This window comes from Rhinopithecus roxellana, chromosome 20, assembly GCF_007565055.1.
Source record: "Rhinopithecus roxellana isolate Shanxi Qingling chromosome 20, ASM756505v1, whole genome shotgun sequence".
Lineage (NCBI taxonomy): Eukaryota > Metazoa > Chordata > Mammalia > Primates > Cercopithecidae > Rhinopithecus > Rhinopithecus roxellana.
This window is the reverse complement of record NC_044568.1, coordinates 68209031-68223727: the sequence shown is the minus strand read 5'-3', so window position 1 is coordinate 68223727 and position 14697 is coordinate 68209031. Positions and strand designations below refer to the sequence as shown.

Genomic DNA, 14697 nt, shown 5'->3' with positions numbered 1-14697 from the left:
ACACAGTTTGTTTCATAGCTCTTTGCAATGGAACAGTAGGCAGCTGAAGAAAGAACTGATACGGGGTGATTACCAGTGCTGTCATGTTACATAATAGTAATGTACCAACGTGATAGTTCTTGAATTTGCTAACTCTACCGTGGTTATGTAAAAGAATATCCTTTTCCTAGATGACTCATACTTTGTGACTGTGTGTACAGAAAAAGATGAGGCAGAACTGTAGGGAATCCGGGTGAAAGGCCGCCAGGGAGCTCACCCCATTGCCCTTTCCAGACTAATGGGAACCATTCTCAAAACAAGGAGGTTCAATGAAAAGAAAGAAATGGTAGTTCTTAGTTTTATTATAACCTTGTATTTTCTGGCAAAAAGATAAATCTAAACGCATGATCTCTGGGCACACAGCTCAAGCGTCAGCCTTGAGATGACCTAAGCAGCAAACATCTGGCCTATTGAATAAAAATGCACAGGAGCTTGCAGCCGCGTTTACCAGAAAAATACTATCCTTTGGAAATTCCTTTCTTGAAGATTGGCTCCAGGGCACTGTTCTTTGTTTTTATCCAATTCCCTTTCCTTGGCAGGCAGCCAGGTGCTCCAGATGTTCACAGGCCATGGGACAGCCCAGTGCCCTGCAGACCCAGCCGGGCATGGCTGGGCAGAGCTGCACCGTGAAGCCCACCTGTTATTTCCATCGGGTGGTCCTGGAGATGACACGGCTGGGGAAATGGGACACCGGAACTCCACAGTGGCCAGAACACCCATCCAGTTTGCCTGTGGGAAATCGCACTTCACCTTTTCTTCACAAACTTCTTTCTGGAAGCGTTGGGATTTAAGCGTCTCCGCCCAGCTCCCAAGGTGCTGTCCCGGACCTGCAGGGTAGCTGAGCGGCTGGAGATGTCGTTCTCCACAAAGGGCGACACCCCGGCGATGTAGTCAGGGGCGAACACGTTGGTTTTCTGCCTGGCCTTCCGGGAGAGTCGCAGCTGAGGGAAGCGCTGATCCTCGGTGAGGTGGGGGTTGACGGCATATTTGCCCCCTTTGGGAGTGGGAAGCGAGTACTGGAAATAAGACAAGGAAGGGCCATTAGAAGAAGGGGAGCCACAGTCACACAAGGTGCAGCCGACCTTGCGGATCCTGGTGCGAGCAGATGACAGCGGGTGGTAACTGACTGCCTACCATGTGCTGTGTGTGACATGCCGCCGCCTCCCACTTGATTCCCACCTCAATTCACACATGAAAGACCGAGCATGGTATTTTGACTACATACCTTCAGCTAAAGACAATACAGAAATAGAAATACAAAACATTCCAGTGTGTATTTATACACATGTGTATATATTTCCTAGCTCTGTCCATTGGCGCCAAGACGCAATGATACCCCAGGACAACAGACACACCCAGTCTCCAGATCTTTACTTCTAAAAACCCTCCTGCATAAAAAACCAGAGCTCCTGAGAGAAATGGCAGATTCTGGGGCACACGCAGGTAGACGGCTGAGAGTCCGGGAACTTCTTGTTATGCCAGAAAGTTGTGTTGAAAGAGTACCTGGGATCTGTCAAAAGAACACAGGCTCCTACTGGCCACACGCTGGCACAATGCGAGGCTCAAAATGACAGTGACAGATCACAACCTGTAGACTAGAGCACAAATCCACAAGCCCACACTCATAGAAATCAATACATGGGAATAAATGGAAAGTTCCTCTTTACAGTAGAATACCAGGTCATAAACACATAAGGAATGACAGAAAATCACCATTTGGCAATCACTATAATAACTGTTTCAGGCAACTTAACTTCAACAAGAAATAATATATACATAGTCTCAGTCTCTTTCTACAAATTAAGTATGATAAATAACTTGACAAGGGATGAAGGTAGCAGAAGCCACTGAACCAAGTAATCAAAGTTAGTATCACCAGTAAATTATACAACTAATTATTTACCCACTGAAATGAAGTCCTGAGAAGGACACAGCAGGATCACTTCTGGGGTGTTCCTGCCAAAACTGCACAGCCCCAATCTAATCCAGTCCCGAGGAAATACCAGACACACCCAAGGGGAGGGACGTTCTACAAAGGAACGGGCTCAGAGTTTTCGAAAGTGTCAGGGTCATCTAAGACAAAAGACTGAGAAAGGACCCCAGACGAAAAAAGACGACAAAATGCAGTGTCACTCTAGACTGGATTCTGCACCCAAAAAATCTTTTGTCAGGAAGTTTGTAGAACAACTGGCAAAATCTGGATTTGGGTTTGCAGATTACACAGTGGTATCGCAGCAATACTGATTTCTTGATTTAGATAAAGTCCTTGTTTCAAGGCAAAGGGGCATTATGTGCACAATTTACTCTCAAATGGTTCAGGAAAAAAATATGTACATGTATAAAGAGAAAGCGGATGTGGGTACATGATTAACCCTGGGAAATCCAGGTGATGGGTAAACAGGAATTGTTGGCCGACTGCAGTGCCTGACGCCTGTAATCCCAGCACTTTGGGAGGCTGAGGTGGGCAAATCACCGGAGGTCAAGAGTTGGCGACCAGCCTGGCCAACATGGCAAAACCGTCTCTACTAAAAATACAAAAATTAGCCGGGCATGGTGGCACATGCCTGTAATCCCAGCTACTTGGGAGGCTGAGGCAGGAGAATCGCTTGAACCCAGGAGGTGGAGTTTCAGTGAGCCAAGATGGTGTCACTGCACTCCAGCCTGGGTGACAGAGGGAGGTCCTGCCTCAACAAAAAACCCCCAGGAATTGTTTACACTGTCTTTACAACTTTTCTGTAAGTTGAAAATTATTTGAAAATTGCAAGGTTTTCATGCACGCGGGGCTGTTTTACTGCTGGGAGAGGCCAGTGCCGCTCATTTCGCTCGTTCGTCCTCCAATCCTTCCCTCCCGGTTCTCTGTGTTGGCAGCTGCTGCGCATGTACCCCATCAGGCCCTCTCTTCTGTGCTGTGCTTTCCACACCCGTTGCTCTCTGCACCATGGACGTCCCGAGACCCTGCCCATCCTTCAAGTCCTGCACAAATCTAACCTCTGCCTTACTCCAAATGAGCTTCCCCTTCGTGAGCCACTACTGCAGCCTTTCACAGCTACTGCCCGAACGGCCGGTCGCTTCTCATGAGATGGCCATGTGTGCGTTCTCCCTGTTCCGTCTCGGTCCCTAGGTCACAGGCTTTCAATCCCTGATCATGCACAAATGACCAGACTGTTTTCTTTTGTCCTTTCTGTTCTTTTCGACTCTGGCGTGGGGAGGGGACTGGGAGAGGCGCCACTCACCCGGAGGCCGCGGGGATTCAGCACCTTGGGGTTGCGGGAGAAGTGCATGTGCAGGGCGCCGTCATCACCGATGGTCACGGACACTTTCTTCAGGGTCTTGTTCCCACAGTGAGAACAGAACACTCGGCTCATGTCAGACGTTGTCCTGGGAGACACAAAAGGAGACGATCTGCGTCAAAGCCACAGGCAGCAAACGCCTCCCTTGAGTACAAGGTGGATCCCGGGCCTCAGTAGAAGAAACAGGGAAGGGCTGAACCACACCACACATGTCACAAACATGAAGGCCACTGAAGCTGTCAGAAAAGGGCCGCCGCGTCCCTTTGAGGGATAGATAAACCACAGGAGGGGCGGGTAAGGAAGTGTGCAAGCGAGCAGGATGCAGTTAGGTGAATCCCGAACCCTTCCTACACACCACCAGGCTCTGTTCTGTAGGGTTCACATCACTAGTCCTGGGAGGATGGCACCATCTCCATTTTACAGATGGGGAAACTGAGGCAAGGCAGCTTGCTCAAGGTCACCCAGCTGGTCCATGGCAGATAAACCCAGGCAGTCTGGCTCCAGAATCAATGCCCTTCACATCACGGCACTTTCTCGAGGGGTACCTCGTCACACCAGCAGCTCTGGAGGCGGCAGAGCCTATTAATGAGACAGGAAACACACTGCCGTGGCTGAACGAAGCCCAGGCGCTGAGGACAGTGGACCCTGGACGGGAGGAAGTTGCTGCTGTCAGCGGCAAAGCAGCAGCCCTGGTCCCTGTTCTTCTGGCGTTCTCCATCAGTTCCCAATGGTCAAGACACAAGAGCTGGGTGGAATAGCTGGAGAAGCCAAATGCCTTACCCGAAGTCTCTGGTGAGTGAACTAAGCACCTCGTAACAAGTGTTGGGACCTAATTATTTTGTACAGCAAACTGTGCAGTCACGGGGCTAATCTGACAAGAATGAAGAACATTCCAAGTGTTTCTAAGAATTGAGTGTTAATCTGGTGAATTAAGTGCTTCTGTAACAAAGGACGTTGGAAAAAATGGAATTTTATGAAGCCAGGAGCTTTACTGTCATGAGCCTGAAACAGCAAAATGACATGAAGCTTCAGAGGAAGGTGCGGGCCACTCTGAGGAGCGGCAGAGCCACACTGGCTGGCAGGGCTGGGCCCCAAGCCTGAGTGCTGGGTTATGCTCACGGCTTCAGGGAATGAGGCTTCACACAGTGGAACAGCTGGGGACCCAGAGAGGCACCTTTGATGATTCAGAAAGTTCCTCATGGGCTTCTACAAGGGCACCACCAGATGGATCTACATGATGCCCCCAGACCCAGCCTGAGCCTGCGGAGTGGCAGATGCCACCCTAGAGTAGGTCCCCAGGCCACATTCCACCAGCAAGTCTGTGGCAGAGGCTCTTCCACGCCAACCAGGTGGTCTCCAGGGTCCCAGAGGCCTCCTACAGAACACCAGCCCTCACCACAGGAGCCAACTCAAGAGTCAGAAAAGCAACGAGAGGTCAGTGGTCAAGAAACTAACAGTTCACCCGATAGGCACTGCTGCTTATGTACCGGATACCACAGAGTCCTTGACACGACTGTCTTCCTAGGTCCTCACAACCACCTTCTCAATCTTATTAAGAATCTGATAGGGCCGGGTGTGGTGGCTCATGCCTGCAATCCCAGTTCTTTGCGAGGCTGAGGCAGGCAGATCACTTGAGCTCAGGCATTTCAGATCAACCTAGCCAACATAGTGAAACCCTGTCACTACTAAAAATACAAAAAGTTAGCCAGATGTGGTGGTGGGTGCCTATAGTCCCAGCTACTTAGGAGGCTGGGGCAGGAGGATAACTTGAACCCAGGGGGCAGAGATTGCAGTGAGCCTATACTGTGCCACTGTACTCCAGGCAACAGAGTGAGACTGTCTCAGAAAAAACCAAAACAAACAAAAATACGAAGCCGGGCGCGGTGGCTCACGCCTGTAATCCCAGCATTGTGGGAGGCCGAGGCGGGCGGACCAGAGGTCAAGAGATCATACCACGGTGAAACCCGCCTCTACTAAAAATACAAAAAATTAGCCAGGCATGGTGGCAGGTGCCTGTAGTCCCGGCTACTCAGAGGCTGAGGCAGGAGAATCGCTTGAACCTGGGAGGCGGAGATTGCAGTGAGCCGAGATGGCGCCATTGCACTCTAGGCTGGGCAACAAGAGGGACACTATCTCAAAAAAGAAAAAAAAAAAAAAGAATCTGAGAGCTGGATGGCTCACGCCTGTAATCCCACTACTTTAGTAGGACAAGATAAGGGGATTGCTTGAGGCCAGGAGCTAAAGACCAGCCTGGGCAACATAGTGAGACCTCATCTCAAAGAGAAGAATCTGAAGCATAAAGAAGTGAATCAGCTTCTGCAAAATCACACCGGCAGCAGGACACAGAATCTGGATTTGAACCCATGTCCTCTTCTTTTTGTAAATAGAAAATCTCTCATGTATAAAGCAGACAAAACACAATAAACCCCCAAGTATCCATCACCGCCCAGCTTCAAAAACTATCAATTCACGGCCAATCTTATTTCATCTCCACCCCCACCCACTCCTTCTACTTGTGGATTATGTCAAAGCAAATCCCAGACATTCCAAGGACAAGCGTTTCAGTATGTACCGCTAAAGAACGAGGCTTACTGTTCCAGAACCCATGTCCCTAACCTCATGCCACTGAGATAAGGTGGGAGGTCCCTGGCAACCTCTGTCCCCAAGTTCTCAGTGCCCAGGTGGAGACAGAACCCAGGCCCCAGAAGAATGACGAGGTGGAAGAAACATACATTAACGCAGGGCTCTCTTTCAATAAGTCTGTAGAAGAAACAGGAGGAGTGGGCTGGGCATGGTGGTTCACACCTGTAATCCCAGCACTTTGGGAGGCTGAGGTGGATGGATCATTTAAGGTCAGGAATTTGAGACCAGCCTGACCAACACGGTGAAACCCCACCTCTACTAAAAACATACAGAAATTAAATTAGCCGGGTGCAGTGGTATGTGCCTCTAGCTCCAGCTACTTGAGAGGCTGAGGCAGGAGAATCACTTGAACCCAGAAGGCAGAGGTTGCAGTGAGCTGACATTGCGCGACTGCACTCCAGCCTGGGCGACAGAGCGAGACTGTGTCTCAAAACAAAAAAAGAAACTCCGTGTGTTCCACAGAGGGCACCAGGGCCAGGTCACCAGCTACGTACTTGAAACAGCCATGGCAGCGCAAGATGTAGCTCCGGGCCTCGCGAATCAGCATGCCGTTCACCGCTAGCACATGCAACCCCATCTGCAGCAGAACATTCTACAAGCACAAGTTAAAGAAGAACTCAATTTTCTTGTCATCAATTTTCTTTTCACATTAATTTTGTAATCACAGTTAAGGGAACTTCACAAACCCTGCGTTGCCCATATTCCTTGGCTTTTGTGAAGGAAACTCAGCCTGGGGAGGCCTCTCAAGATGTGTAAACAAGGATGAAGACCCAGGTGTCTTTCTCACACTGTCCTGGAGCCTGTGTTTGTCATTTTCCATGACCTGTCATTAGCAAGCTCTCTCAACAGACATTTTATTTTGTCTGGGCCAAATATACTCATTGCTGGCTGAAAACCCTCTCTCCCTGTCTTAAGAATCTGCTGACCACATGACATTATATATACTGAAAAAAAAAATAAGAGTAAACATTAAACATTTAATGTACTATACAAATGTTGTCATCATATCACGACTGTCTAGCCTCTAAGCAAAACTAAAAATCACCAAGGGCACAGGTGGTTTCCAGAACCAGGAAAACAAGTGCTGCACAGCACCAGCTCCGTGTACATCTGTATACCTCGGTAGGACCACTGCCGATGACGTGTGTGACACGTGGGCTCAGGCCCACCCTACCCACCTGCATGGCGAAGTCTGTGGTCACGCAGCCAACCCGCACGTCCTTGGGGACGTCACATTGCTCCAGCTCCTGCTGGATCTGCTTGATGTTATTGGGGGTTATCCAGCCACCCCCATCATCATCGCTGTCATCTTTTCTGTCTTCAGACCCGTTTTCTTCCTCCTCCTCCTCCTCACTTGGAACATCCTCACTTCTGTCAATCTGAAACATCAACAGACCTTTCAAACTCCCAGCCCACAGGAGCAGTGGGGGAGACGCTGAGCTGTCATCCGAAAACCAAAAGTCAAGGCCTCACCAGCAGCTCCTGCAGTTCATGATCGATGCTGGGCAGAGGGTTTCTCCAGAACATGAAGGAACTAAATTCCAGGTTCTCAGGCTCACAAGCTTGGTGTCCTTTCTCTGTTTCTTGTGGGGGTTTAGGCTGAAATTAAAAGAAACAATTTTAAAACCTGAAAATTCATCTGTAGCCTTTCAGGTTACAGATGAAATCACATATGACATACAAGTCAGATCACACAGGGCTGGACAAACGATGTTATGGGTCCACGTAAATTTAGTTCACTATGAACACATAACTTACAGAAATGTGACGTTTCAGAAAAGAGCATGAAGAGCCTAGCTTGTCTAAGAAATTACCTTGGAGGGCAGATGGAAACCAGAAATGTGCAGAGGTGTTTCTGGGTGCTGAATCGATGAGCTCACTTTAACCTTTAAAAAAACAACATATTTTACCTCTTGTTATCAAAATTAAAGATACCCAGTTTTTTTTCTGGCCGGGTGTGGTGGCTCACGCCTGTAATCCCAGCACTTCGGGAGGCCAAGGTGGGTGGATCACCTGAGGTCAGGAATTGGAGAGCAGCTTGGCCAACATGGCGAAACCCTGTCTCTACTAAAAATACAAAAAATTAGCCGGGTGAATGCAGTGAGCCAAGATCACACCACTGCACTCCAGCCTGGGCTACAAGAGTGAGACTCTGTCTTTAAAAAAAAAAAAAAAAAAAAGATATCTTTTTTTTTTTTTTTTTGAGATAGGGTCTTGCTCTATCGCCCAGTCTGGAAGGCAATGGCACAATCTTGGCTCACTGAAACCTCCGACTCCCAGGTTCAAGCGATTCTCATGCCTCAGCCTCCCAAGTAGCTGGGATTACAGGCGTGTGCCACCATGCCCCACTGATTTTTGTATTTTTTAGTAGAGATGGGGTTTTGCCATGTTGGCCAGGCTGGTCTCAAACTCCCAGCCTCAAGTGATCTGCCCATCTCAGCTTCCCAAAGCGCTGGGATTATACACATGAGCCACCGTGCCTGGCTGACATCCAATGTTTAAAAAAATCAGAGAATAAAAGTAAAAAAATAGCTGGGTGCAGTGGCTGAGGTAGGAGGATTGTTTTGGGCCAGGAGTTTGAGACCAGCCTGGACAAAAGTGACACCCTATCTCTATAAACAAATTTTAAAATTAGCCAGGCATGGTGGTGTACACCTATAGTTCCAGCTACTTGGGAGGCTGAGGGAGGATTGCTTGTGCTCAGGATTCTGATGCTGCAGTGAGCTGTGATCAGCGCCACTGTACTCTAGCCTAGGTGATAGCAGGATCCTGTCTCATTAAAAAACAAACAAAAAACAAGTGTGGTAGTTCATTCCTGTAATCTCAGCATTTTGGGAGGCCAAGGTGGGGTGATGGCTTGAGCCCAGGAGTTTGAGATCAGCTTAGGCAACACAGTGAGACCCCATCTCTCTTAAAAAAAAAATTGAAGGTAGTTTCAACTAGTGCAAAAATATGAGTCCACCATAGTTTTGGTGACTTTAGGCAGAGAAGATTAAGCAATTGTTTGTCAACACTATTGAAAATGGACTATTATTAGGTTAAACTTTTTGGCTTCTAAAATCCTCTGGCTTAGAAATAGACAGTGGGCACAGGCACAAATTTATCAGTCTCTTCAACCTAGCCATACTCGGGTCTCTAAAAGCACAATAGGAGTCAGAATTTTGAAGGAAGCAAAGGTTTGAAAAAACACTTGCACGTATTTAGTGTTCCTTCTTTTTTACCTCCAGAAAACTCTCTTTTTTTGAGACAGGGTCTCACTGTCACCCAGGCTGGAGTGCAGTGGTGTGATCACAACTCACTGCAGCCTCAATCTCCTGTGCCCAGGTGATCCTCCTGCCTCAGCCTCTCAAGTAGCTGGGACTAAAGGTGCATACCACCATGCCTGGAGAGTTTTTTTTTTTTTGTAGAGATGGGGTTGCCCAGGCTGTCTCAAATGCCTGGGCTCAAGTGATGCTCCTGCCTTGGCCTCCCAAAGCCCTGGGATTATAGGCATAAGCCATAGCACCTGGCCAGAAAGAATTCTGTTTTTTAAAAAATTATTATATACAGATATATAGATTTTTATTCTTTTTGCATTTTCCAAATTTAAACAACCTTTCCCCAAAACCTACAGATCAAAAGAGACTAATCAGGAGGCTGAGGTGGAAGGATCACTTGAGCCTAGGAGTTCTGAGACCAGCCTGGGCAACACAGGTAGACCCTGGATCAAGGGGGAAAAAAGAGGGACTGAAACACATTTGCCAATTGTAATGTATGAACCTCAAACTCTAAACATTTACAGAATAACTGAGGAATGTGAACGCTGACTGGATATTTGATAACAGGCATTACTATTAATTTTGTGTAGGTGTAATGATGGCTTTAAAGTTGTTGAGAGTCTTGATCTTTAGCAACATACCAAGAAATAACTATCAGTGAAATACTACACAATGTCTGAGTTTAAAATACTCAGGGCTGAGGCTGGGCATGCTGGCTCATGCCTATAAACCCAGCACTTTGGGAGGCCGAGGTGGGCGCATCACCTAAGGTCAGGAGTTCGAGACCAGCCTGACCAACATGGCGAAACCCCGTCCCTACTAAAAATACAAAAGTTAGCAGGGCCTGGTGGTGGGCACCTGTAATCCCACCAACTACTCAGGAGACTGAGGCAAGAGAATCGCTGGAGGTGGAAGTTGCAGTGAGCTGAGATCATGCCGTTACACTCCAGCCTGGGCGACAGAGTGAGACTCCATCTCAAAAAAAAAAAAAAAAGTACTCAGGGCTGTGGATCAGTGTAGATGAATACAGACTAGCCATGAGATAACTGGAGGGGGATGATGCGGACCCTGGGTCCATTACACTAGTCCTTCTACTTTTGTGTATCTGATCGTTCCCACAATACAAAGCTTCTAAAAACCCATCCTCTTGATTTACCTTCTGTGGTTCCTGTTTTAGGTGAGACACTCCAACAAACTCTGCTTCCAACTGGTATGTGAGTGCAAGCACTTGGATGTCCGTGGCAGACAGGCTGGGGTAGTCTCCTGTTTTCTTTGAAAACTCAGTCACTGTAAACAACAGATTTCCATCTTCAGTTAGAGGCAAAAAGCCATATGACCTTGGATAACCAGTGGAAGTATCAAAATGATTTAGAACAGATCAAAACAATGGAAGTACCAAAACAATTTATAAAGGATCATTGTGTCATGAAAAATCTTAACACTTTCATCCATTTTCTGACCTTTCCCTACACGCAGTTGAGAAATTTGTATTCACCACCACCAAGACTCATGCCAGTTAGGTTTACTGTAACACCCTTATCAAATGCAGAGGAAGGAGCAGAAAGTTGGCTGGGGCAGGGTGTGGTGGCTCACACCTGTAATCCCAACACTTTGGGAGGCTGAGGTGGGCAGATCACTTGAGGTCAGGAGACCAGCCTGGCCAACATGGTGAAACCTGTCTACTAAACATACAAAAATTATCCAGGTGTGGTAGCAGGGGCTTGTAATCCCAGCTAGTCGGGAGGCTGAGCAGGAGAATCGTTTGAACCCGGGAGGCAGAGGTTGCAGTGAATCAAGATCACACCACTGCACTCCAGCCTGGGTGACAGAGTGAGACTCCAGAAAGTTGGGATGTGGTGGCTCATGCCTCACCATGGGCAGCTGAGGTGGGTAGATCACTTGAGGTCAGGAGTTCGAGACCCACCTGGCCAACATGGTGAAATCCCTTCTCTCCTCAAAATACAAAAATTAGCCAGGCATGGTGGCACATGCCTGTAATCCCAGCTACTCAGGAGGCCGAGGCAGGAGAATTGCTGGAACCCGGGAGGTGGAGGCTGCAGTGAGCCAAGATCGTGCCACTGCACTCCAGCCTGGGCAACACAGCCAGACTCCATCTCAAAAAAAAAAAAAAAGTTTCAGATTTAGGAGCATTCTGGATTTCAGATCCAGGATGCTCAACTTGTAATTGTAGTAGTCTATGAGGAAACAAAAAGCATGTGCTTAATGCATAATAAATGTCAGCTGTTTGACTGCTGTTATTCTCCAGAGTCATCCATAATAAACATTTAAAATTTCCTACTTTGGAAGGCCGAGGTGGGTGGATCACGAGGTCAGCAGATGACACCATCCTGGCCAAATAGTGGCCGAGACGGTGAAACCCTGTCTCTACTAAAAATACAAAAAAAATTAGCTGGGCATGGTGGCGGGCGCCTGTAGTCCCAGCTACTCGGGAGGCTGAGGCAGAATGGCATGAACCCGGGAGGCAGAGTTTGCATGAGCCGAGATCGCGCCACTGCACTCCAGCCTGGGCGATAGAGCAAGACCCCATCTTGGGGGAAAAAAAAAATTCCTGAAATTAACAGAGAGATGTCTCCTACTACACTGGTACAAGGAACACTAGATATACTGCTCTTATTTCCTAAAAAACAGACATTAGCAGCAACTACAATTTACTGTCCACTTACTGGGCACTAGGCACTGCATTAAAAGCTTTACGTGTTAATTCATTTCATCCTTTGACAATCTTCAGAAGTACTATTAGTATTTCCTCGGAAAGATTTAGTAAGTTGGCAAAGATCACAGAGCTACTAAGTTGGTGGAGAAAATCGTAGAAATCACAGAGGAGGTAACATCATCTCCACTATCAGCCTCTAACCTCTAAAACACTTCCAACCACTTAGGGGCCTTTCTTGGGTATCACCTTGATTCTCAACAAGAAAACAATGCTGACTCCTAAGCCAAGAGACAATTGTTTACTTTTCTTTATTTTTTATTTTTTTTGAGACAGAGTCTCACTCTGTCGCCCAGGCTGGAGTGCAGTGGCGCGATCTCGGCTCACTGCAACCTCCACCTCCGGGTTCAAGCAATTCTCCTGCCTCAGCCTCCCGAGTAGCTGGGATTACAGGAGCACGCCACCACGCCCAACTAATTTTGTATTTCTAGTAGACATGGGGGTTTCCCCATGTTGGTCAGGCTGGTCTCGAACTCCTGACCTCAGGTGATCCGTCCGCCTCCGCCTCCCAAAGTGCTGGGATTACAGGCCGTAAGCCGCCGCGCCCAGTTTAATTTTCTTTCACATTTAATACAATGCCTTAAAAGTATTCCCTTTTTAAAGCTCTGTCAGGTGCAGATCTTTATATCCAGTCATCAGCCTAATCTACTGAAAAGAAATGTACAAGAGTAGTAGCAAGAGATCCAAGCTCTTATTTTAAATCCAAATAAATTTATTGCGTGTCTGCAAAGTGTTTAACACTGTGCTGACTGCCATATTCCTCAGTTCATGCTCACAGCAACCTTGGAGACAGATACAATTATTATTCCCATTTTGCGGATGAGGTAAACGAGGCCCAAATTTGAATGCTATGCTCGAGGGCATACAGCTAGTTACTGGCTGACTCCAGACCCAGGAAGCCTCTCTCCTACCACTATCTCCTAGGAAGTGCTGGCTCTAAATCTACTGCTCTGATAAGGCAGCTAGACCCCAACACGCACCCAGGTGGGTGCCATGTGCGCCCGGGACCCCAGCTTCGCATCAACGCTGGGGCAGAGGCACTCACCCAGCCGCACGTATTCCGGTAAGGGTTCCTTGAACCGCAGCTCGTAGGGCAGGACAGCGAGCCGCCTGCGTGTGGCCTTGTCCCGAATCTCGGTGACCACTTCCCGGATGGTGTAAATGTTCTTCCCGATGTCCTACGGACAGAACGGCCCAGCTCAGACCCGCCCGCACCAAGCAACGCTCCGCCCGACTCCACGCACTCCCAGAGGGGCGGTCAGCCCAGATCTTTCTTGTCCCAGAGGGAGCTCCCTGTACCTGCAGAGCCGCATCCCGCAGGAAAGCCCCAGCGTCCGCCACAACGTGCTCCACTGGAGCCATGTTGGCTGCGTGAGCAGGGAGCGCACATGCGCACGGAGCTTGCGCCGGCTCCTCTGTCCAAGTCTGGGCCTCTGGGAACCAGAAAGAGCAGCCGCGACTTGGCTGCGCCTCCTGGCGGCCGCGCCAGCACCTCCCGGCTCTACCCGCGCGCATGCGCAGCGACGCCGCCCGCACACACAGCGAGGTGTGGGCGGGGTCAAACGTTGGGGGACACCTGGGAAATCCGCTTCAGCATCTAGAGCTTAGCGCCTTCTTTACCTTTGAAGATAAAACCTGCCAGGTGTAGTGGTGCGCGCCTAGAGTCCCAGCTATTAAGAAGGCTGAGGCGAAAGGATCGCCTGAGCCCAGGAATGTGAGACCAGCCTGGGCAACATAGCGAGACCCTCATCTCTTCAATAAATAAATAAATGTAAAACCTGTATATATTCCTATGGTTAAAAATCAATACAGATTACCTAATTTCGTTATCACAGCACCCCTATGAGATAGGCACTGTTTTATTTTTTGTTTTATTTTTTGAGACAGAGTCTTGCTCTGTTGCCCAGGTTGGAGTGCAGTGGCGCCATCTCTGCTCACTGCAAGCTCCGCTTCCCAGGTTCACAACATTCTCTTGCCTTGGCCTCCCGACACCACGCCCAGCTTTTTTTGTATTTTTAGTAGAGACGGGGTTTCACTGTATTAGCCAGGATGGTGTCCATCTCCTGATCTCGTGATCTGCCCGCCTCGGCCTCCCAAAGTGCTGGGATTACAGGCGTGAGCCACTGTTCCTGGTTCAACCTTCCTCACCACTCAGTCTCTTCATCATCTAGAACGTGCCTGTGCTACCTGCCCTAACAGAGTATGGCTGGAGGCTACTTCTCATTTTCTAGTTTATCATATCAATTTTGTTTTTTGGGGACAGAGTCTCACCCTGTCATCCAGGCTGGAGTCCAGTGCGCAATCTTGGCTCACTGCAACCTCCGCCTCCCAGGTTCATGCGATTCTCAAGCCTCAGGCTTCCCGTGAGCTGGAACTACAGGCCTGCGCCACCATGCCCGGCTAATATTTGTCTTTTTTGTAGAGATGGGGTTTGACCATGTTGCCCAGTCTGATCTCGAGCCCCTGACAGTCTGATCCACCCGCGTTGGCCTCTCAAAGTGCTGAGATTACAGGTGCCAGCACTACGCCCTGCCAGCTTTTACTCTTAATGTACAGTGCGTGCTCTTTGCCTGTCCCTTCTCCCCTTTGGAGAACACTTACTCAGATGCTACTAAATCTTTTCTGCAGGGTTGTTTAAAAAAAGCAACAAAGATAAAAGATGAAATATGAAAGAAGAAAACAAACCAAAACCAACAAATGGAAGTAAGTCAAGGAAATAGTCTCTAATTTATCTAGA

General features: G+C 48.4%; 1 protein-coding gene across 1 annotated transcript; it reads right to left on the bottom strand.

The window, feature by feature from the left end:
• Positions 1–323: 323 nt before the first annotated feature.
• Positions 324–13374, bottom strand: NOB1 (NIN1 (RPN12) binding protein 1 homolog). The gene is made up of 9 exons (XM_010355425.1): positions 13260–13374; positions 13006–13138; positions 10386–10516; positions 7787–7858; positions 7446–7571; positions 7151–7351; positions 6467–6564; positions 3273–3417; positions 324–1055 (listed from the first exon to the last, which is right to left on the bottom strand). The coding sequence occupies exons 1-9, from the start codon at positions 13320–13322 to the stop codon at positions 786–788; spliced, it is 1239 nt and encodes a 412-aa protein (XP_010353727.1). The 5' UTR covers positions 13323–13374; the 3' UTR covers positions 324–785.
• Positions 13375–14697: the final 1323 nt, after the last annotated feature.

Bases quoted from the DNA above. Each gene is read 5' to 3' on its own strand.
- NOB1 (XM_010355425.1), bottom strand. From the start codon at position 13,322: ATGGCTCCAGTGGAGCACGTTGTGGCGGACGCTGGGGCTTTCCTGCGG. The intron at 7,352-7,445 runs GTGAGGCCTTGA...TTGATGTTTCAG, and splicing joins ATGAACTGCAGGAGCTGCTG to ATTGACAGAAGTGAGGATGT. The intron at 3,418-6,466 runs GTACGTAGCTGG...TGTGTCTCCCAG, and splicing joins CGCTGCCATGGCTGTTTCAA to GACAACGTCTGACATGAGCC.